We start from the raw sequence: 23,282 nt of genomic DNA on the forward strand, positions 1-23,282 counted from the left end.
GAATAGGGGCAGGCCTTACCCAGGTGCTGTTTTTTTTTTTTTTTTTTTTGTTTTTTTTGCTCCTCTGCTCTCACGGGTTAGCCCTATGCATATGCCCGGCCCCATAGTATAATTACGGGATCAAACACAAAAGTCATGGTGGTTGATTAGGCATATTTGCTCCAGCCTTGTTTAAACCGGCACATTGGCCGGGGGAGGGCAACCCAGGTTAGTCCAGTTACATGATTACCCCACTTCCCCCCATTTGCCCCACACATTCTGGAACTTCTGAAGACAGCCTCTAGAGTTGTATATCCACCTTTCCAGAGCCATACATATTTCAGCAGACCATTGGCCGAGACGTGGGCGGACTGGTGAACCCCATAGTGTGGTGATAAGCCTTTTTAGCTAGCCCCAGTGCGGTTGATAATAGTGTTTTTTTCATATTTGGTGAACCCCACCTCCCCCATATACCCAATAATACCAGCCGAGGGTCATCCGGGATTTGGGAGCTTAGGACTCTAGACAATTGGTCAAAACATTTTCCCCAGAATACCTGAATCCGTGAGCATTCCCACCACGTGTGAAAAAAGGTGCTGCCTTCCATCCCACATCGCAGGCAGTTATCCTGGTCTATCAACCCCCCCACCCTCAACAACCCAAAGCTGTTGTAGAGCTCTATATCCGGTGTAGAATTTTGATTCGGATAAGGCGAAGTCTAGCATCTATACCGATCTCCCTCAGGAACATAAGTGCCTCCACCCAGTCTTCCATTTCTAGTGGCCCGATATCTGCCATCCAGTTCTCCCTGAGCCGAGATAGCTCTTGGGATCCAAATGCTGTCAATACCTGATACAGGGTGGAAGTGGCTTTTGTGGTGATGTGATTTGAGAAGATATTTTTCCCCTTTTTATTTAATAAAATGGCAACTTGTGAGAAAACTACAACTTTGTATATGTCTCGCATTTCTGACCCCTCACAGTACGCTCTGAGAATATCCAAACATATTCTTCTGGATTGTTTGTTTATTCATTTGTATTGCGCACCAGACCCATAGGTATCAGGGCGCAGAGGTTACCAGGAAATTCACAGCTAATTTATGCATACTCTCCGAAAATGCTTATCAATACGCTGCAGGCGTAAGCATAAACAATATTCCACAAGTGCATCTAGCCTTGTCCGGAAACCAGGTCAAGTTACATCCTGTAGTCCATCCGAAACTTGTTAGCATTTTACTATTCACACAAACAAAACTGCCTATGGATTGCAGCCCAGAACCTATGTTTACAGTGTTCTCCCCTTGTACCACAACAACTGATAATCTGGCTGGAAACCAGGACTTGCATAGAAGATGGCAAAGGAGTAATTTGTAAGTATTAGTTTCTGAATTCAGTTCAAATGCAACTTTTTACCAACATGCTGTCTGTGCTTCTACTTTTCTACACCAAGCATTAAAATGAATACATGAATTGTATTAATACTCCTATTCGCCTGAATGGATTTCCCCATGTTCAGCTAAAATATATGACAATACGGTTCACTTTGTTTGGTTGCTGAAAGCTGCTTACTTGTTTTTCATTTAAGCATTAGTTGTATCATGACTTTTTTTTATAAGGGGAAAGGACACAGCAGAGTTATTTGTATCTTAAAAATACTTTCAACATTATAGAATTGTCTTGTGGTTGCTTGAGAACAAATGATAAAATAAAAATGTACTTTTTTATATTTTGTAAAGACTTCCAGGGAGATAAAAGTTTCTGGAGCTATTGGACCATGCATTTCGCTCAGTGCCAAAGGGCCTTGTGTCTCAGAAAACGTAAGTCTCTTTTGTCAAAGTGCATTACTCTATGAATTACAGAAATGTGTTGTTTTTTTTCAGTATTGAGGAAATGTTCTTGTTTTGGGCCACTCAGAAAACCATTGTGTTGTTTATTACTGGCCAGAGTTGTACCATATTGAGTGAAAATGTGTAAGAAGGAATGTTTTCATAAAACTATTGTGATGAAGTGTGAGATAATTAAGACACTTTTTAAAGTTTTCCCATATAGCTTTTACCATGGATTCCCATAATTAGAGGTTTATTACATATATTATGACTGTATGAGGCAGGTTCATGTACAGATTTAAAGGATGTACAGAAAAACATTCTGTTGCATGCAAAGTACATGCATTCATGTTTCGAGAAAGCTGTAGATAAAGTAGTGATTACGTTAAAAGGTAAAAACATTTTGAATTGAAATAAAATATGACTAGCTGTTCCCGGCGTAACATATGCTGTTCTAGCATATCTTAATTCATAGGGTCACTTCTGTCTCCCTTCTTAAATATCGGAATTACCACTGATCGCTTCCAGGAAGGCAGCGTGGGTCCCTGTGACTTATTAATGGTCATTGAAAATGCAAAACGTATCCCATGGAAGGAAAGGTGTGCGCGGTATAAGAACAGTAAGTTCCATCGATCACACGGGCCTCCATGATGTGTCTTTGTAGATTTGTAATTGTCAACCTACTTTCAGTTTTAGTTCCTGAGGAGGCATTTGTCCTACATTGTTTTGCCATACTGTGCTTTGGGAGCGTTTCAGGACCCCTCCTTGGCATCCTTGCTGGTCTAACCCTCATTCACCTTGCACTGCTGATCTCAATTGCTACCCTCTGCTGGGTGGCTATCCTGCAGGCTCCTTTATTCTTTTTTCAATTTATTTAAACAATGGGTTTGGAACTTTGTTAGTATCTCTAGACAGCCACTTGTGGAGTGTTTACAAGGTGGGCATGTATCAAAATGACTACTGCTCTGCACGATTACAGGAATGAGTGCAATTTTTTTTGTTTTTTTATTTTTTTAATTTATTTGTGTATGTTCCAAAAATGGAACTTTACAAAATTCTTGTTCCTGTATTTCCACGAGTCCTGAGGGCCCTCAGCCCAGCATTTTCAATGTTTCTTGAATAGTCTTCACCAAGGCAATTTGCCATGTTGTTCTGTCTCCTCTAATCAATCTGAGCCACCATTGATCAGCATCGAAGTGTCCATTTGACCAAAGGTGGTCAAGGTATGCTGATCTTAACAGTTGATTCGTTGGACAGGACATTAGTAAATGGCAAATTGTTTCATTATCGGCACCACAGGGACGACACTCACTTGTGCCCGAGATCCCTCGAATATGGCGAATCTCGTTGGTTTCAATTAGGTTTAGTCTTATCCTGAGCAAGTAATTCCTAGATGGTCTGTTTGGGAATTTTTTGATGTACCTCTGAAGTTCATTTACTTTGCACAGAGTATGTGGAAGGTGAGCTAAAAGTTTATTTGCTGTTACTTCCGCTTGGGTTTGAGACCAGTCGAGGTTTTTAAGTTTCGCGGACACTCTGAGGTCAATAAGGCTAAATTTTCCTCTTTCCAGTTTGTCAACTTTTTCACTGTCAGTTTTCAGTTCTTCACCTATCATTGTGTAGATGTTCTGTTCGTCTTGGATGATACACTTTCGATAGAGCAGGACCGAGTTGATGTTTACTGTGCCTGCTAGGAAAGGAGACTGAGTTCTCGTCGGATAGCTGGCATTGAAGTTGAGTTTGGCAAACACAAGACTTTTTTTCCAAAAGTGACCTTCTAGCCTTGTCCAGAGTTTTTTGGAATTTGTGGCATCGCTTCGGCTCCGTATGTGATTGACGGCACTAGTTTTTTCTTATAGAACTCATTTACCGGGATTGTCGAACATTTTCAGAATTTTAGGTCTATGGCTTTGCCTTGGGCTGCTAACTTTTTGATTTTCATTTTCAGACTTTCTTGCATTGCACTTTCTGTTCGGGAGCTATCAAGGGTCACACCGAGGTACTTGAACTCTTTTGTTCTTTCAATCTCTGTGTCTTCTAAATACCATTTGTATTTGTCAGATCCTTTGGCTCGGATTCCAAAATCAGTATTTTTTTTAGTCTTTGTTAATTTGTAAGTTGTTTTCCACTGTGTAACGTAAAAGGTTTGTTAGTTGTCTCTACAGTCCTATCTGGGTCTGGTCAAACAGGACAAGGTCATCGGTGTACATGAGTCGACTAATTTGTACCTTAGCCAGTTTTGGCGGAAAGGTTCTTGTTAAATCTTCAGTTTCACCAAAGTCGCCTATGTACGCTAAGAATAATTCAGGAGCAAGAGGACACCCCTGTTTGACCCCCCCCTTCCAGTGGGAATTTCTGCAGAGACTTGTCCTTGCGGGTTTAGTCGCACTCTGAGGGTAGTGCCTGTGTGCAGAGCTTTTAATGGCAGGAGGATCTCCTTGGGGCACTTCCACCCTTCGAGTTTGGACCAAAGGCGAGACCTATCTACCGGGTCAAAGGCCTGGGAAAGGTGAACAAAGGCCACAAATGATCTAGGTTTTCCTTCAAGGACCTTGCTCTTTAAGATGCTGATGACTAGGATGTTAGCCGATGTACCGACATTTTTTTTAAAGCCTGTTTGGAATCTGTCATTACATGGGGCAAGTTTAGCCCAAGTTTGAAGTCTTTTCAACAATAGGGCCCCAAAAACCTTTCCGATACAATCTAAAAGGGCAATTGGTCGGATGTTTGATGGGTCGCACACGTCCCCCTTTTTGTAGATTGGGACGATAGTCGCCTTTGTCCAGGAAGATGGAATAGATTTCGATTTTGCACATCTCACAAAGACCTTTTTTAGGAGGTTTGAACACTCTGTCGGATTTTTATTGAGATCCATGTTAGAAATCCCAAAGGTGGACGATAACTTTACAGAAAACGACCCCAACCGCTCGGGAATTTTTTAGTTTTTTTAGGATCTTAAAAATGTCTTCTTGGTGATCGAAGTATAGCCAACTCGAGGGTTCGTTTTCTGTAAAGTTATCGTCCACCTTTGTTGGAGATTCAAAAAGGGTTGTAAAGTGGTCAATCCATTTCTGCTCCCCCATCGACTTGATGATGGAATTTTTCTTCGATGGGGTTGTGGATTTTATAAGAGACCAGAATTCCCTGGCTTTCTTGCCACAGATCGCTTTCAGGACATTTTCCGAATCTTGCTGATAGAGAAGTAAGCAATGGTTTTGTACCCAGTTTCTGTAGTTTCTGGATGCTTCTAACAATTTTGTCTCCTGTTGACTGGACGATGTTTGCTTCAGTTTTCTCTTGATTCTTCGGAATTCACGTCTTTTTAAGGCCAGCTGGGCGTCATAGGTATGTTTATGCATGGTACCGGGAGTTAGAGAAGTTTTCTTTAGAAAAAGCCGCGAGTAAAGGCACATAGTCCGGTTTGGGGTTTTCTTCCGGCAAACCCTCTTCAGAGTATCTTTGTGTAAGCTTCCTTACTGCCGATGTTGAAAGCTTTAGGCTATTTCGCTGATTGCTTACTTCAACACCATAGGGCTCATCATTCACTCTACGGAAATTGGTCGACCAGGTTGTTATTAGTTGATTGTGGTCACTATCTGTTGTCTTCCGTACCTTGAAAGATGTTACGGTTTCCAGAAAGGGATGGGAGACGTAGATATAATCAAAGTGTTGCTCTCAACACTCCCTGTTCCCATGTCGGCAGGCAGTCTTTCTCCCTAAAGACTGTGTCGAGATTTAGCATGTGTCGTGAGGACATCAACTTGCACCAACCTTTTCCTCTCCTGACTGCTGCTGTAATTTTGGCATTTTTCCCCTCTGTTGTGCAGGATTTTTTAGATGTTATGTTGAGGTCTCCACATATTATGAAAAATGAAACCTGGCGCATTGACTGGATTTCGTCGATTATTTCTTCCATCATAACGATAAAATGTTTTAATCTATGGTTGCAGGATTCCAGTAGGTATTTTAAAATGACTATTTCTGTGCTTTGTGCCTTTGCAGAGCCTTCTAGTTCAATGAGGACTGCCAGTATTGATAGGTTTGTCATCAAGATTTCTTTCATTTTCATGCCTACTCCATTTCTGCAAGCCACAAGTAGTCCGGATGATGTTCGGCCTAGTAGGCCTTTTTTTGCAGGAGCCAGGACTAGATCATAGCCATCCAAGATGGGCTTATCGATGAGCCAAGTTTCTTGTAGGCAGATCACGTCAAATGATGCTAAATCGGCATCGTTCCGAGTCGTCAAGTGAGTATATCCACGAATATTCCAGGAGCAAAGTTTTAGTACAGTGGGAATCGGGTCGGCTGGCAAAATGTCGTTGTCGTGGCTCTGCTGACCTTTGAGTTGCTATTTATTGAGATTTTTTGAAAGTGCTTTTGGGAGCCAAGACCAAATTCCCTGTAGATTTCCTTTTAATTGTGAATTTTCTGGTGCTTTTGTTGATCCTAATTTGTTTATTTGCAGTGCCCTGGCGTTCGTTTTTTTGGAGAGCCTTTGTTCACTGATTTCTGTGGGTTTTTATTTGAGCTTATGTCCCTATTTTTCCCACTTGTTGAATTTCTGTCGCTTCTTCTTTGGGATTTGGCCTGCTCCTGGTACGATTTCAAAGGAATGGAAGAGTATATTTTTCTAGTAAGGCCTGTACATGTGGTCTTTTCTGAGGCGTTGTCCTCTATTTCTCTGCACTCTCTAGTAGTCGTCGAATTTCCAGTCACCCTGTAGCCAAGTTTAAATAATTTGTCTGCTTCTTCAGTTATTCGATTATGTATTTTCTTTGATGGAATATACAGATACGTTTTTGTTCTACGGTTGGAATGATAGGGATCCACTAGCTTCAGGTCCTATGATTTAATCTGTCGAAGCGCTGGAATGAAACCAAAGAGGGTTAAAACTCCTCTTCTATTGAGAATTATTTTGTCACGATTTTCTGACCGTTGTTCTATTTTTAAAGTCCAAACAGTCTTTTTGGTAGAGTTCCATCGATCGTGGTAAGATTCAGTTTTTGATTTATAATGGACACTCCGTGGTGATTCCTTTTCCCGAATTGAGTGTTCTTTTGTGCTCTTTTTACTTGGAGCTCTTCGCAGATCTTCTCTGCTTGAGTTTCTACCCCTTTCTCTGTGTTTGTACCGATAATCCAATTTCGGAGTCCCCCGATTTGGCGAAGGAGACTTTGTCCTTGAGGCAAACGATACTTTCCTTTGTACAACGTTGGCTTGGTTGGTTTTTGAGATATGGTGAAGAATTTTCCTTCTTTATTCCATGGTACAAAAGGGTGGACTCGTTGGCTGACAAGACGGGGGACTGGAAGACGCCTTTTCCTCAGCTTGTTCTTTTCTAATGGGCATACTACTTATCGAGTCCTTTTCTAAGTGTTCACTAATATTCATTAGCTGATCATCGGCCAGGAAGTCTTCAACTGTTTTTGGAGAGAGTTTAGTTCCTGTATCATTTGAAATCTGAAAGACGAGAGTAGAGCCCTGGAATGTAGAAGAACAGCTCTTTTTAGTTTGGGTCTTCTTTGAGTGCTGCGATAGAAGCCCTGATTCTAACTTGTCCGATTTGTCTGCCGATTTTCCATTCTGTGCACAAAATATCGGATAAGCCTGATCTTTTTCGGTAAGTTGTGTCTGTTTTCCGTTCAGTCTTGGTGGTGTTTCTTCACTGATATGTATGACTTTACTCTGTTAATAGTTCACAGCACCGTTTTTGATGGTGATCGGGGGCTCGCTAACCACTGAAGGGGCTCTCGATGAAGTTGGTGAGATTTGTGTTTGTGTAGAAATAGAAGTCCTCTCTTGGTCGTACGGAATTATGACTTTTGATTGTTCTTTTAATGATAAAGTGTTTGTTTTTAGACGTTCGTCTAAGGCGGTGATGTATCCTTCCAGGAAGATCAATTTAGTATACATCATTGCCTGCATGGTGGCATGGTCTTTCAGGTTTTCACTAATGGATTCATATAACTTTGTAAACGGCACCAAAGCTATCGACACTGCAGACATGATAGATATAAAATCCAATTTCTTTTTTGCCAGAGAGTCGTTTGGGGCTCCTGATGGATTTTTATTTGGATTTTGCTCATTGGCTGTCGACTTTCTTGCTGGAGAATTACTGAAAAGGTCTATGGAGTCTTGCCTGTCCCGGCTTGGTTTGCCCTTTTGAGTTTCTCTCAGGTCCCCCCCCCCCCTGAGATTGACCTCCCACCCGCTTTCTGTTACCATGATTGTGGTTTGGCTCATGGATCTTTGGCGGTGGGGTAGTCGCAGACATTTTTCCTTCTTCAGCCTTTTCAGTGGTGGGTAGGGGAATTTGGAGAATTGGTTGCAATGGGACTTCTAAAGGTGTTACTGGATAAACTGGTAGATTACTCTCCTGGGCCTGAAGATTTTCCCCATTCAGTGGTAAATTTCCTACAGGCGAGATGGATGCCCGGAATGTCGCGCCTGTGGTCTTGTGGTCTTTTCATGTTGGATCGCTGGGTTTACCGGGGGGGGGGTTGTTTGTCCACACCCAAACCCGGAACGTGTTCTTGTGGCCGGGGCGATGAGTCCTGCATTGAAACGCCTGACACTGATGGCAAAGGCTCGGGCATTTGTGGGGCTTGTGTCTTATAGGGAGTAGTAGGTTTCAGGGGGGTGCCAATGGAAAAATCAATTTTCCTGGTTTTTTGAGGTGGTTGGCAGGAATGGATTGCTTCTAATATCTCAGCATCTGTAAGATTCTCTTGGGCACCCCTGGCCTGCGGGGCAAAAGCGTTAAAGAAATCTGTTACCAGACTAACTACTGGAGTTTTGCCTGGTTCCAACGCCCATAGTTTTTTTGATTGTTCTTACCCATAAATTTACAGTGTTCCGAGGCTGTTGAGAAGTCGGCATTTTCTTTTTTTGTGTATTAGACTTTATATTCGCCTTTGCTTTTTGTCTACGTTTTTCCCCTTCTTTGGCGACGTCGTCTGGTTCCAGCTTAGTTTCTTTTTATTGCTCGTGATTTCCAGCTCTGTAGTAATTAAAGTGTCCTTTTCCTTGTCCTTTTCCTGATGCGAAAAAAAAGGGTCAGCCTCATGGAGCTGGGATAAGTTTCTTAACAATTTAGTCTGCACTGGCGTATTTTCACACATTTGATACTCTGGGTGCGTGTGAATGATAGCAGTAATTTGTACTCTATTTCCTTCTTCGTTAGCTGTTTGGAGCACATTTTTTGTCATTGCGGCAGATGACAACATTGCCATAGTTGTCGGATCTGTAGGGGGTTGTCGTGTGGGCGGCGCCACCTTAAGGTCTCGAGGCGCCGTTAGGATCGGACTTGTCTGGTCCTCAATGCCTCCATGCCCGCGTCGAAGTTCGCCGCTCCCTGCAGCTCCCGCATCGGCCCGATAGGTGCTGCCCGACATCGGCATACCCGCGCCCTCCCCTCTGGCTCACTGCACCCGCCCCTCCCTCCGGAGGGACTAGGGAGCTGGAGCGGGGAGGAGGAAGCAACGGGAGCCGGCGAGCCACTTGTTGATATTGCTGTGGATTGCGGCGGCCGCCCGCGGGGCTGCAAGTCCTCCCCCAAGCCTCCGCGGTCCCTGGCCAGCTGCTCATCAGGAACACTGGCTTCAGATGAGGGTGAGACCGGTTCATTCATTTGTCCTTTCGCTCTCGGACCACAAATGTCTTTTTTTTTGTTTTTTTAAAGACGGTTCCTCGATGATTTTAGAAGGCTGAAAAAAGCGTTCTTTTTCAGAGGGATGCATTCCCAGTTTATGGTTGTTCAGGGGGACAGGAGAACGGGCACTACGCAGTAGGCACCCTTCTTCCAAGTCCGGAGCCTGCCCCTCTTGTTCCATAGGTTTGTTGGAGTCGGCAGTCTTGGCAGCCATGACAGCCAAGACTGCAAGACCGCCACTCTTTTCCACTCCGCTCCGCGGAGGAGATGGCGTTTTGTAGAAAGGTGAGCTGCAGTAGAGACACGCCTCCAGGCGTAAACACAAGAAACAGACTCAACGAAGTAAGCAGCAAGACTGCCACTCTTCGCCACTCCGCAATGGCAATTTTGAACTCCTACGCAGCCACTCACCACTACTAAACCAGCAGTGATCCCAATCACAAAGGTGAAATCGGCACAACCCAACATGTATACAACCTTCACCCTTTGTTTTGTGATTAAGTGGGCCGAGGATTGGGTATTCTCTTCAGGAGGAATATAAGCTAGTAAAGAAGCATCCAAACAACAATATTAATAGGTTACCAAAATAAATGAATGTCCAGCCAAAGTTTTATCAACATGTTCGAGGATATGCAGACTTTCAGAAGAAAGAGGCATTCTATATATGAAGAAAGGGGAGTCAGGGCATTATTTCAGCAGCAGTACTTAAGTTCAATGAAAATGTCTTTAAAAAAGTTAAGAGTTGTCACTTAATTATCACTAGGGCCATTTAAGGTGGGCTAGCAGAACAGAACCCCTACAGAAAATGTGTAGGCTTGTTCTTGAGGCTCAGCAGCATCAAGACTGGCTTCTAGGCACTTTACAACTCGGCATTGAGACAGTCCGGTCAGTGATTCGTAATGGATCAAGAGTATTGAGACGGTTGAGTCCGCTTGTGACAGTCCTGCGATGCAGCCCTGCAACAGTGATCGGCTAAAATTTGGAAAATACAGGCAGGTGATTGAGAGTCTTGAAGCGGGTTGAGTCAATTCAACAAGGTCCTGTCATGACCCTTACCCCTGGCACTCACTGGCAAGTCAGCCTTCCAGTTAGGGCCAGGTCAAAGGCCTTAAAACCTCATCCAAGACTCTCCTGGAGTCAGTATGGCTCATAACCATCATGAAGACCAACATTAGAATGAGACTATTTACTTGGGACTATTTAACTTGGGGGGGGGGGGTTCAGCCAACATGGAGGCACACACTTAGCTCAGTTGCAAGGAACTGAGCTATGCGGTCTAGTCTTTTGGGTGTGGCAGGCCTGGGACTACTTTACCTGGACTACTTTGGGTGTCGTAGGCCTGGGACTATTTTACCTGGACTACTTTACCTGAGACTATTTAACCCACACCCAAACAGCAGAACATGCTTCACGTTATTCTGTTGTGGGCAGCGTAACGCTCACCGTGTCCAGTATTTTGATGCCAGCTTACTTGAAACCAAGGACCTGCAGAGAGAGAGAGAGAACACTATGAAATTTACCTGGAACAGTATCCTGTCTTCAATCCATCGCAGACTTCAGTTCCACTCACCTGAAGGGACGAACTCCATCATCCGGCACTGCATGCATCCTGGAATACCATAACCTGGAAAGAGGAGAAAGAAAGACAGCATTAGTAAGTGTTTACTCACGTTTACTCCCGATCGAAGAAAGCCACACAATTCTTACCTGGGTAGTCATCTCCTGGTCAATATAATCGCTGGAACATTACGGCGCTCGGCGAGGAACATCGCGACCTGCAAGTAGAGAAAAGACACAGGTTAGCAATATAAAAGGCGAAACAGCGATGCGCATCGCAAATTACTCACCGGACAGCATCGAGCATACCGCGCTTTCACCTACCGGCCCATGCTCATCTTCAAACTGCATGACAACACCAAAATACCTTTCCATACCTAAAAGGAAAGTAGCAAGACATTATTATTCGAACTAAGAGGAACATAAGAACTGCATGTAAAGACTGTAAAGCAGCAAACCTACGGAGTCGCAGCAGGCCTGGATTCCCACAGGGGGGGGGGGGCTTGCACCAGTGAAGTAACTTGGTCGCTGCTCATCCCCCACATCTACGCGCCCCTGCCACGAGAAGCAGGACGGAGAATCCACCTTTTATAATATTAAGGTGAGGAGAAGGCCCAAGGGGGAGGAAGGAGTTGAGGCCAAGGGAGGTGGTAAAACATAAAGATAGTCTGGTATTGAATCCAGCTCTCCTATATTGCAGACCCATCTTTAACCAGAGGCCTTACCAAGGGACCAGGAGAGGGTTCGAGAGTGCAAATCATCCAACCAGGGCTGGGTGGCGTCCCCGTGGATACCAGGTGAGCGTAACAGTCCAATGATTTGATGCAATTCTTCAATGGCTGAAAGGTAGGCATGCAATGGTCGAGTCAGTGGCTTGATTCAGATTCAAAAGCAGGTGTCAAAAGGAACTGGGGGACCTGTAGCAGCTCGAAAAAAATTACTTGAGTGGTTGAGTTGGCTCGAAAGCAGATTGAGATAGGAAACATAGCTTAGAGCTGTACTTGATTCCTGGTTTGCTGAGGGACCCCATCCCGGGTCTGTAGGGATACAGACAATGCTTGTTCTGTCCTTCCCAGCTAGGAAGTTTTCCAGAGAGCACTTAACAGGAGCTGCCACCCATGTGCTCATGATCCTGGTTCTAGTGTTCAGGCAGCAGATGGGCCTGGTCTATGGAGCAGCTCACCCCACATTTGTCATGAACCATCGAACTCGCCCCTTCTGGTCCTCCTGGTCCCTGACACATCGGGCCATACACTCCATAATACTACCAACATGGCGGTGAGCTCAGAACGCTGCTCACCAGTCTCCACATTCTACGCAGCGTCCTCTATAAAGAAACCACACCCCCGCGGCCCTGCGCGTCTCAACGCAGCTACTAGCTGTGATCGGACTTGTGCTCTGTACCTTCTCTTGAGCTACTTGCTATCCCCTGGCCCCCTGGATTCCTTCTTCCTTCTTATCCAATCTTCCCAGAATCCCTGTGTCGCTTCCGGGTGCCCCCCTACTCCTTCTTGAATATTCCCGGAGTTTTCCTTTGATCCTGGACATTGAAGCTGAACTTAATCTGGAAGCCGAGGACGGCCGAGCGGGCTTATTTAAGTCCCGAACCATACGAAAGAAGACTCCGCCTAAAGAGGACATCAGGTAACACAGACATGTGAGAAGGGGGGAAACCTGTGACAACATTCTCCGTTGCGATGGATGTGGGAATGGTCTTTCTCCCTTCTTGGAGCCTTTATCTTCACCTGTATGGCAGAGAATTTTGTGGCAGACTATACCCTGATGGAGGTCCTGGTGAAATCCTTCTTGTGAAGCCTCAAGATGATTCAATTAAATGTCTGGTCTTACCCCCTTGTATACTCAGTCTGTTCAGTCCTGCGTGCTGTGATCAGTGTCTCTTCCTTTTGAGGTCAGTACCAGAGTGCTTTGTCTGCAGGAAGTGGGGCGCAGGAAGTGTGAGAGCACTGGAAGATTCCAAGTTCATTGAACCCTTCACTGGACTGTTAACTCTTCTCCTGGATAGTGTAACTCGTCTCTCTCCTGCCTGCCCCACATCAAGGAGCCTCTAGTAATTACCACCATGAGATGAGTTTACTCCAGGTGGCAGAGCCTGTTTTTTAAGCATGGGGCTTCTTCCTGCCCCTTAGTGACAGATCCTAGAATCCTGGAAGGTGAACATATTTTCACAGAGAGAAAAAAGGCTTTGGAGGGGCTGAACCCAAATGGTCTGTTTTTGGTAAAACTCAGTCCTAGACAGCTGGATTCACAAAAACTCCTGGGGGAGATGAACCACTACAAACCAAGAAGATTGACAATAAAATGACATCAATAGATTTTTGCCAGTAGAAGTGTTGATTCCTACAGTGCACCATGTCAAAACGAGTCATGGCTTATATTTAGATATATGTATCTGCCACCAGGCTCTGTGAGCACACACACAATGTTATAATTTGGATCATGGCTGCCTGTGTATAAATGCTGTCCCTGGCTATGTGAACTTTGGTTTCTATCCGGCTGTTGCAGGAATGCCCATATTACTCTGTAACTATCATGTTCCAAGCTACAAGGCAGCAGCTCAGTGGAGTCTGTAGGCAGGCTCATCCAGTGGTCGAAGTGTACAAAAAGAAGTAGTGGAACTATGTTCCCTGCTGGCCTGCACCCACTCCCCATAAACACCATCGCCACACCCCCTCCCACAAACAATACAAACCCCAAACTCTTGCACCTGCTTTTTAAGGGAACTTTCAGTGCAGTGCACTGAAAGTGCAAGCTGCAACGTCTTCCTACACTTTTATTTTAAAACGAAACCATTCCGGAACGGTTTCGTTTTAAAATAAAAGTATAGGAGCTGTAAAACGTAATTTAAAAAAGTAGAGGAGCACCGCTCCCGACCGCTCCCGCTCACTTCGACCACTGGGCTCATCAGTGTTACATGTTTGCACTATATTGTTCAGCATGCAACATTATGAAAGGGAGTTCTTATTAGTAGATCTAACTTTCTGAGCTCTTACTAGCATCATTTAGTATTAAAAATGAAAGCTCAGGCTAGTAATCCCTCACAGCTGGCATTCGGTCATAGGCCATCTTTCCGTTTTTCTGTCTTATTTATTTTCACCATCCATTTTTTTCTTTTGTGCTCTAATGACTAGGAGTTTTTGGGGGCGTTCAAATGATGGTAATTAGTTGTCATCTGGTTCCTGGCCTGTTCTAATAGCTTTTGTGCCTGTGGTTGGTTGCACTATCCTGTCTTAATTACTGTGACCTTGTGCAATTAAGCCCCGTTATTGGCCCCAACCGGCAACTCTAAAGCTTCATTGGCACATGGCAGAGGGCAATGAAGGGTTGCCCAAGAAATTAGGTTATTTTGTCACTCAAACTGTGTCTCATACTATATGCATTAATAGTCTACAATGGAGTTCACAATGGAGTTCACTTTATCAGGGAGTGGGTACTTCCTGAGTCATCGCTGGCAGACTCCGTACTCTGCTCCTAAGAAGACTGTAGATTCTACTCCCTCAGCAGAGCCACTCTTCCAGCAGCTTAGCTTGTCTTTGCCAAGTGGATGTCTACTACCTATATTACTGTAAGTACTGTTGCTAACCTCAAACGACAGGAAATAAGGCAAACATTAAATTATGTTCCTGCTTTCCTTAAACCATATCGCACCTGAAAGAATGTTTTATATGTATCAAATCTTTTTTATCAATTCATACAATAGTAATCAGGTGTGGATGTCGAAAATTTCAATAAAGAATATCTTGCATCAGAATAAAAAGGTTAAAGCCTCATCTACACCAGGACCAAACAACTTATCTTATGTCACAATGAAACACAATGTTGAATTGGGGGTTGGCCTATTGAATTGTATATTTAGCAGGATTATAAGGGAGAAGCAGATCCCAGCAGCCTGGAAAATGTCATACGCAATATTAATATTCAAAAAAGGGAATCGACTTAGCCCTCTAAATTATCGTCCTATTATGTTGTCTGGCGTAGAATCAAAACTCTTTGCAGCACTCATCTTAGATTAACTAAACATATGGATAGAAGATAAGAGCATTTTGGATCCAAGACAAATTGGCTTTAGACATTCTATGGGTACAGACGTGGGTGGGCTAATTGTAGCGAGTGTACAGAGTAAGGCAGGAGTCCAAGGCAAGCACTCCCTATATATAGCATCAATGGATTTATCCATGGCCTTTGACATGGTGGATTGGAACACACTATGGAAGATGTTATATGATCTGGGGATTGATAAAGGTCTTTTAGATTTGATAATTATGCTATATTCTGGTACGCTAATGAGGGTGCGTCTAAATAATAGAGATTTATTATCTGAGCAAATGCTGACACACAATGGCTTCCGGCAGGGATGTAGATTAGCAGTTACTCTCTTTAACCTCTATGTATCCCAGGCTGGTAAAATTCTGCACTCGAGTGGCTTAGTGTCCCCAAAGATAGGCAGGACAACTATAAAGTGGCTTGCCTACGCAGACGATTTTTTATTGTTTGTTGGTACAAAGGTTGGTTTGCAAGAATGATGACCTTATTTGACGATTTCATCAAAGAAAGGAAATTGTTGATAAACCCAAACAAAACCATGATATTTCATACTGGTTTGAAATTATTAAAACAAGGTTCTTTAGTAATGCTTTGTGGTGGTACAAAGGTAAACAATCAATCAGTGTTGAGATACTTGGGCTACACCTATACTAGTGCATATGCACTTGGTTATATGAAAAATAATCTTAAAATGAAGGCCTCAGTCATTGCTAATCAAATGAAAATTATAGAAAGAAGATTTGGGAAATTCACATTAAGACCATGTATCCACTTTTACCGTACTAAAGCCATTCCACGCTTGACATATGGGCTGGAATTCTGTTCAGACGAATTGCTAGCTTTTCTGAAATCAATTGAAGCATGCGTGTAGGGTAAGTTTCTAAGACATATTCCGAAATGTATACCCATGGAAATGATAGGCTACGAGCTTGGTTTGTCATCTTTAAAAAGTGTTGTGTCTTGGAAGAATCTATCATTATTGCGGAAGTGTCTCATCTCTGAAAATAATATGGTGTACCATTGTTTGGGGAAAGATCTGGATGATGATTTTATGTATGGCCTGAAAAATATATGTGCAAAAAATCTTTTCAATTTGGGCTTTTCAACTGAGATCCTCATAAAAAACCCCTGTAAGGTCAAAGAATTGACAAAAGCTTTTGATTGGCTTGAAAATAACGTGGTGATTTTAAACTCCCCTTTGTATTCACAATTAATTTCTTTCTGGAAGTGGAACATGGTTCCTGAGAAATATCTGGTAAAATACCCATCCTGAACCTTTCGGAATCGGACAATGAGATTTCGGTTGAATGTATTGAACACCTTTGAGATCCAGAGTATTCGAGCCAAGAACGTAGTAAGCGTTAAAACCTGTAGGCATTGTAAGATAACTGGGGTTAATGAGTCATTACTGCATCTGTTATTGATTTGTCCAAGTTTGCTGAAACAGAGAAGTGCATATTTCTCTGTTTGTAAACGACACCACTAGAGTGAACAGAGATAACATTTGGTATGAAATGCTTCATGGAAACTCGACGATTTTGAAAATATGTGTGAACGAATTCCTGAGGGTTATTTGTGATTTAGTATGAATTAACAAAAGTTACTGTATAATGAAATGTCTTAATTAGAAAAAAAATCTTTTTTGTTAAAGTGGTGATCTGATAATTTGATATTTTGTTTCATATCAGATTTTATGTTCATACTGATAAAGTGAATGATTTGTAGGTGTTATTTAAGTATTTTATAAGTAGGTAGTGTACATATGATTGTTATTGTTTTATTTTGTCCCTTTCAATGTCTTGAAAAATATATTTGTGGAACATTTTTGTAAAGGTTTAAAACAAATCAAAAACCAAGTTAAAAATAAAAATTAAAATAAATCATGCAGTGACCAAGTGTGCACATATATTTGTGGTCTTGTGGGAATGTAGTGAAATGACCCACTCTGCAACATAGAAACAAAGCATCCATCCTCAAAATGGAAGAAAATGATAGCCATCAAGAGGCAGTATCCCCTGTAAAGGAGATAGGAAAGAGTGATCTGTGTCAAGATTCCATTCTTTTTTAATTTTTATTTGGTAGGCTGAATTATTCAACCTTTCAAATAATATTTACATACAACTTAAATTTCATATATTTACAAATTAACTCATACAAAAGTGTTCAATTTAGAAGAGAAAAATTAAAAATAAAACATTATTCAATTTTACAAATACAAAAGATTGATCTACAATTCATAAAAACTGATTCACTTACATAAAAAGTAGAAGATAACAAAACAGATAGAATCCAGGCATATTTACACATTGCATTCCAGAACAGTTAGTTTCACAGAGCTCATTACTCTATCAGGTGGGACGACAGACCTGCGGATGATGAAAGGCGCTGGGGGGATTCAATAGTCCAAGAATTTAGCAAGTTTGCTTAGGTTTTGGATCATGGTCAGGTCAGAGGAGCCATATTGGTGCTTGTAACTTTTTACTTTATTGTTTTTGAAAATTCACAAAAGCAAAATAAGAAACATCACAGTGGCAGATAATGCCAGTTGTTCATCATTGGTGTGAGCAAACAGCCGACGCGCTTTTCGGTCGAAGTCTTTTTCAGGGCTGTGAGTTGTGAATTAATTTGGTGGTTGAGTGCAGTAAATGGCGTAGTGACATTATTGTGGACCATTAGTAAATAGGAAACATCACATTTGAAAGTGAGATCAATTGATGGTCACATGAGGTTGTCAGGGTATGCATAAGGTGATTATAAAGCAGTCATGGTATGTTGGTTTGATTATTAGGTGGTGACAGTGAGTGACGGTGACGTGGTTTATGGACGGAAAGACAATGGTATTCAGTTTATGCATATTGACATTCAAACAGATAATAACATTTGTTAAGAAAATGCACGAGCAAAGTAGGAAGGGAGAGAGAAGAAGGAGAACATGTGGTTAGTTGGGGGAGAGAGCCAATTGGAATAGTAAGGCAATGAGTTGTGGATGAGGGTGGTATAGATTACCCAATTGAGTAGGATGGTGTGCTCTGAATAGAGCTGATAGCTGGTCCTCCCGGGTCCGGGTGCCAGAAAGGCTAATTAGCATGGTCTGTGAAAAAATATGGAAGAAGGATGATAATCCGTGGAGTGAGAGGAGAGCACCTGTGTTGTGGGTGAAAGTGGCTCCTGTTGCGAATGCAGAGAATGGCAGTAAAGGGGCCTGAAGAGGCAAGCAATGGGAGCGGTAGCCAGCGGAGTGCTGGAGCGGGAGGAGAAATGGGCTGAGTTAAGGTGTCAGCGCGGGTCAGGAAAGAGTCGAGGGGCTGTGGGTGCAAGTCCCTAGATTAGATGCAGTGCTGGGGTCTAGTGTGGGACCCGATGCGGTCAGTGGGCATGGCAGAGGAACCTCCGATAATTGTGAGGTGTGGATAGGGTGGCTAGGACAGGAATGAGGAGGAGCCTGGTGGAGTAAATATGGCCATGCTGAGCCGTTCAGGGGGAACCCCGGCTGGTTCGGGTGACCGGGAAGCGCGAGTGGCGGTAGGTCGTCGGAGAGGTCCCTGGTTGGGCATGGCAGGGAGGACCCGGGGGTGGGGGGGTCAGGGCAACGCGCTGGTGCAGTGGGCATGTTGGTTAGCCCTGGATCTTACCTAGCGCCGGAATCGGCGGATGGGAGCCAGTGATCTCGTGTCACAAAGAGGAGCGTAATGATTTTTGTAAGGTCTTCCTGGTTATATGTAAGGCTCAATATGATTGGTCGCGGTAAGGAGTGAGCTGATTGGTTGCTCAAAGAATTGCCCTGATTGGTTGCCCTGTGGTTGCATGCGAGAATGGTAGGCAGTCTAATCCAATGCTGACGATCAGTGATTGATCAAGTCATGTCTCATTGGGATAGGGGGGTGGATATGTTAAGGGTGTTTACCCTGCAAGGTGGTGGAGAGCGGAAAAAAGGGTTGGAGTAATTGGAATAGCATGGAGGCCGTGCGGTCACACGGGTCCCGGAGTGCTATGGCCCCGGGTAAGTTAATGTAAGCACATTAGAAAAAACCCCAACCCTCTGTAGAGGAGTGGTTAAGGATGATATAATTGCCCTAATTGGTTGACCTATCATAGCATGCTTAGGGAATTGATCGATCTGTTAAAATAAGGGGGATAGGTTAGTAAACGCGTGTCTCGTGGTGATGAGACGGTGGACTCTATTAGTTCTACTGAGCCTCAGATTGTATGGCAATGTTAACAAACTGTACCAGTGCTATTTCTATAGCCATTTTTGTTGAACAAAGTAAACATTTCGTCTACAGAACGATAGCATAAAAATTGACAGTGTTTGCTAAAATGCAGATTCCTAATAGTTGTCAAGGCTGGACAATGATTGAAAGATGAAAAAGGGTTTCAATTTGCTCATTACAATGACGACGTGCTATTTGATGTTCTGGGATCATTTTTCTTCTCACTAATACCTGCTTAGTTAAACACAAATTTAAACGAATGCGAAGCATTTGTGATCTCACAAATTTTGAAGGACATTTAATTAAGTAAGATTGCATTGTGCGAAATATTTTGAGAGAGCCTCATTGCCTCGCAATCTACATCATTTTGACATTGTGTACGTGTAAATATCCAATCAAAACAATATAAGTGTATTTTTGCCTTTGTTGGATTCGTCAAAAGGAGAGCTATTGAGATACTTGCATCACACAAAGCATCAAGAACACAATTAGTCCACACCTTTGGGAATCTAGATGATGATGTAAGTACATAATTAGCAAGTATTCCCAAAATATTGGGGGTCTTTGCTCCTATAAGGCACTTTCTATATAGAATAATCAATGTCCATAATACTTGAGTAAGAGTATCTTGGCCTGCGAAATTAGTGTCCGAAGTTTTGCATCCAATGTTGTCTGGATAATATCACTTTTGGTATCAGTGAATGGCAGTCCTAGATATTTGTATTCTGAGACAACCGATAATACTTTATGCTGCATGGTCCAATGATAGTTCAATATCTTAGTTGTCTGAGTCTTATGACAGATAACAATTTGTGTTTTTTCATGATTTATAGTCAAATTGTTTTCTGTGACATACTCATGCAATTTATTTAAGCGATTTTGGAGGCCTGAAGGTGTTAGAGATAATAAAACCAGGTCAGCATAGAGTAGCCACATAATTTTTTGATTTCCCAATTTTGGAGCGTCTGAGATGGTATCTTCAAACTTATGACCTATATCCAGCAAAAAGAGGTTAAACAAAGTAGAGGCTAATATACACCCTTGTTTCAATCCGCGCTCAGTTGGAATTCTGGCAGATAGTAACCCATCAAGTGTCAGCCTTACTTGTATAGTAGTGTTGGAATGTAAAAGTTTAATTAAAGTAAGGAGGGATGAGGGGCACCCATAGCGCTTCAGTTTTGCGAAAAGTAATTGCCGATCAACCGAGTCGAATGCAATGTGAAAGTCTACAAATGCCAGATATAGCTTTTGATTCTGATCTAGATATTTGGCTTTGAGTAGATTAAGTGTGAGCATGTTTGGGCCTGTGCCCAGCCCACTTACAAAACCAGACTGAAAAGGGTCACGTTTTTGCTCACATCTCGTCCACTTTTTAAGTTCTTGAAGTATAATACAATACACTTTACCAGTATCGTCTAACAAGGCGAATGGTCTATAGCTTTCGGGCTGGCGACAATCTCCTTTTTTAAATATAGGAATAATAATAGAGTGTTTCCACATAGGAGGAATGCATTGTGCATAGTTGTTGAAATATTTGAAACAAGATTTCAGTCCAAATTTCAGGGTTCTGCTTAAAGATCTTGTTTGATAAGCCATCAGGCCCCGGAGCTTTAGATTGGCTTATTGTGTTAATAAAATACAATATGTCCGCCCTCACTATATCGAGGTGAAATTGAGTCTTTTCTTCAAATGTTTGTTGATATGAACCAGTCAAAGGATCTGCATATATCTTAGTTAAATGTTCAATCCAGATTGCTTCAGGGACACTGTGTACCTGTGTCATCATTTGGGAAGTAACTAGTGCCTGATTCAATACCAGCCACATTTGTGCATGGTTTTTATTTTGCATCAGATTCAACATATGTTCACCATCTCTTTGACTTAACCTGGCACAGTAAGAACGCATCCAATTTCTATATGTCGTATTAGCTCTGATTATAGCTGTTGCTCTTTGATGACCACTCACATTTAAGGCTTTATGTTTTTGGGCGCAATGTTCTGACTTTTTCTTTTTAATTTGACTGTCAAAAACCTGTGCTTTACAATTAGTTTGCATATTAGTCTTTTTATATACTGTATATTTCTGCATCAAATCATAATGTTATATCAGACCATGCGCCACTATGTCAAGAGTGAACAAACGCAGAGTTTATATCACTTGCAAAGCTTGTAAGACTTTTTTCCGGCCATCTGAGACGGTTCATTTGCGCATTTACTATCACAACTCCTGAAAAGTGCATTTGACGAGGAGTTAATGATTGATTTGACTCAGTCCATTGTGTGGTAAGCATTCGATGATCACTAACCAGTACATTTAGCACTCGAAAAAATTGTATTCTAGTAAATAGCTTATAATCCACATACATATAATCAATAATTGCACTGCAATGGCCTCGTTTCCATGTGATGTTAGGCGGAGTATCTCCCATACAAGAACCATTACGCATTCAAAGGGCGTGGGAGGATATCGGATGTTCCCACTGTATTATCTTATTACTTTACTTTGGGTTACCAGATTCAAAACAATGTAAATTAAGGTCACCAACCAGTATAACGTGTACAGTTTCAGAATTCATTGCAACGTAATCCACCATTTTAGAAACCTCATGCAGAAACTTACTCTTCAATGCCCTTGGGATTCCAATATGCGTTAATCGGGGCATACAGGATTGAGTGGGCAGAAACAATGGTGAGCTGGATAAATGCATTCGGGGCATAGGAAAAAACAATGCTAAGTCCAGAGCTGATTTTAATACATGTGAGTAATCCAGACATAGGTCGACCCTTCTCACCTTGCAAAGCTGGGGTAAAATGAGTTGAATAATCATACCACACAGGTGAGTTAGTCAGCCATGTTTCTTGGAGTAACACTGTCATACTGTCCCAATTGGGACTCTTCATTATTAAATAAATGTCGATGCCCACAAGTATTCCAAGATACCATTTGTATAGTTCTGTCCATTCCCTGCTGTGATAGTTAACTGTTAGCCTCACAGTTACATACACATTTAGAATCAGTTCGCATAACACAATTTGAGACAATGTCAGAAACTTCTCTTGGTAAAGTTCATACCCGAGAAGGACATAGCCGTGGCACTTCGTTAATTTGAGATTGGCCTAGTAATAATAAGAAGCCCATGTCAAATAATTCTTCCTTTGCAGTCCAGATGATATTGTGGTCTAACTGGGATCGTAACCGTAAAGATACCAAACCCAAATTGGTTTAATTAATAAATTCATCCTGATCAAAGTCAGCTGTTCCTATGTCCTCCAATTTGTGAATATCGGAGAAGAATTCAAGTACACTGTGTCTATTCAACACATATTGAGGAAAGGGAGCATCCCGGCAGCCAAGTATTAGAGTACTAATATGTTTATCAGTTAATGGCAAATTTGACTTTGAATGCAGAACCTGTTTTGGTTTTTGTGTATCTACCATTGGTATATATGGTTTTTCATTTTGTTCTTTAGGTAATAAAGATTGGAGCAATCGTGCAATTTCAGCTCCATAACCTCCATATTGGTCATCTTGTACACTCATGGTGCCAGATGCAACTATTGGCTCATTTACAAGATGACTGTTCTTTAATAAGGCTGCAGTTTCAGATGCTATTTGTTTACTCTTAGTTTCAAAGTCATTAGTACATCCTTCAGGTAGAGTTAGAGCCTTTGCAGCTCCTCCATTCATAGTCAACTGCTTATAATCAGGATTTATGATAGGTAATATTGGTGGAATCACAACAGGTGCACACTGTCCAATGTGATTTATTGTGGAGCTCCTTCCTACATTAAGTAATTTGACAAAACGTGACATGTAGGAGTCAACCTCTTCTTATTTCCTGTCGTCTAATTGCCTCCGTTGCTGTATTATCAGCTGAAGTCTCAAGTGATAAAACTTTCGCAGGGGTGATGACAGGTAATAGAGTTGTTTGATTAGCATGATTGTGAATCGCTTCTACAAGATCATCCATAGGGGAATGGGGTTTATTCACACTGT

At 42.3% G+C, this 23,282-nt stretch overlaps 1 protein-coding gene across 1 annotated transcript in view; it reads left to right on the forward strand.

Annotated features, from left to right (window-relative positions):
* The window catches only part of SEC23A (SEC23 homolog A, COPII coat complex component), a 1,668,754-nt gene that overhangs the window by 842,678 nt on the left and 802,794 nt on the right, over positions 1-23,282 (forward strand). Inside the window, exon 11 of the mRNA XM_069637506.1 lies at positions 1,715-1,795. Within this exon, the coding sequence (XP_069493607.1) occupies positions 1,715-1,795 (81 nt within the window). The remainder of the gene's footprint in view (positions 1-1,714; positions 1,796-23,282) is intronic.

Source organism: Ambystoma mexicanum, chromosome 14 (assembly GCF_040938575.1).
Source record: "Ambystoma mexicanum isolate Mex_15411 chromosome 14, UKY_AmexF1_1, whole genome shotgun sequence".
In the NCBI taxonomy this organism is placed as follows: Eukaryota; Metazoa; Chordata; class Amphibia; order Caudata; family Ambystomatidae; genus Ambystoma; species Ambystoma mexicanum.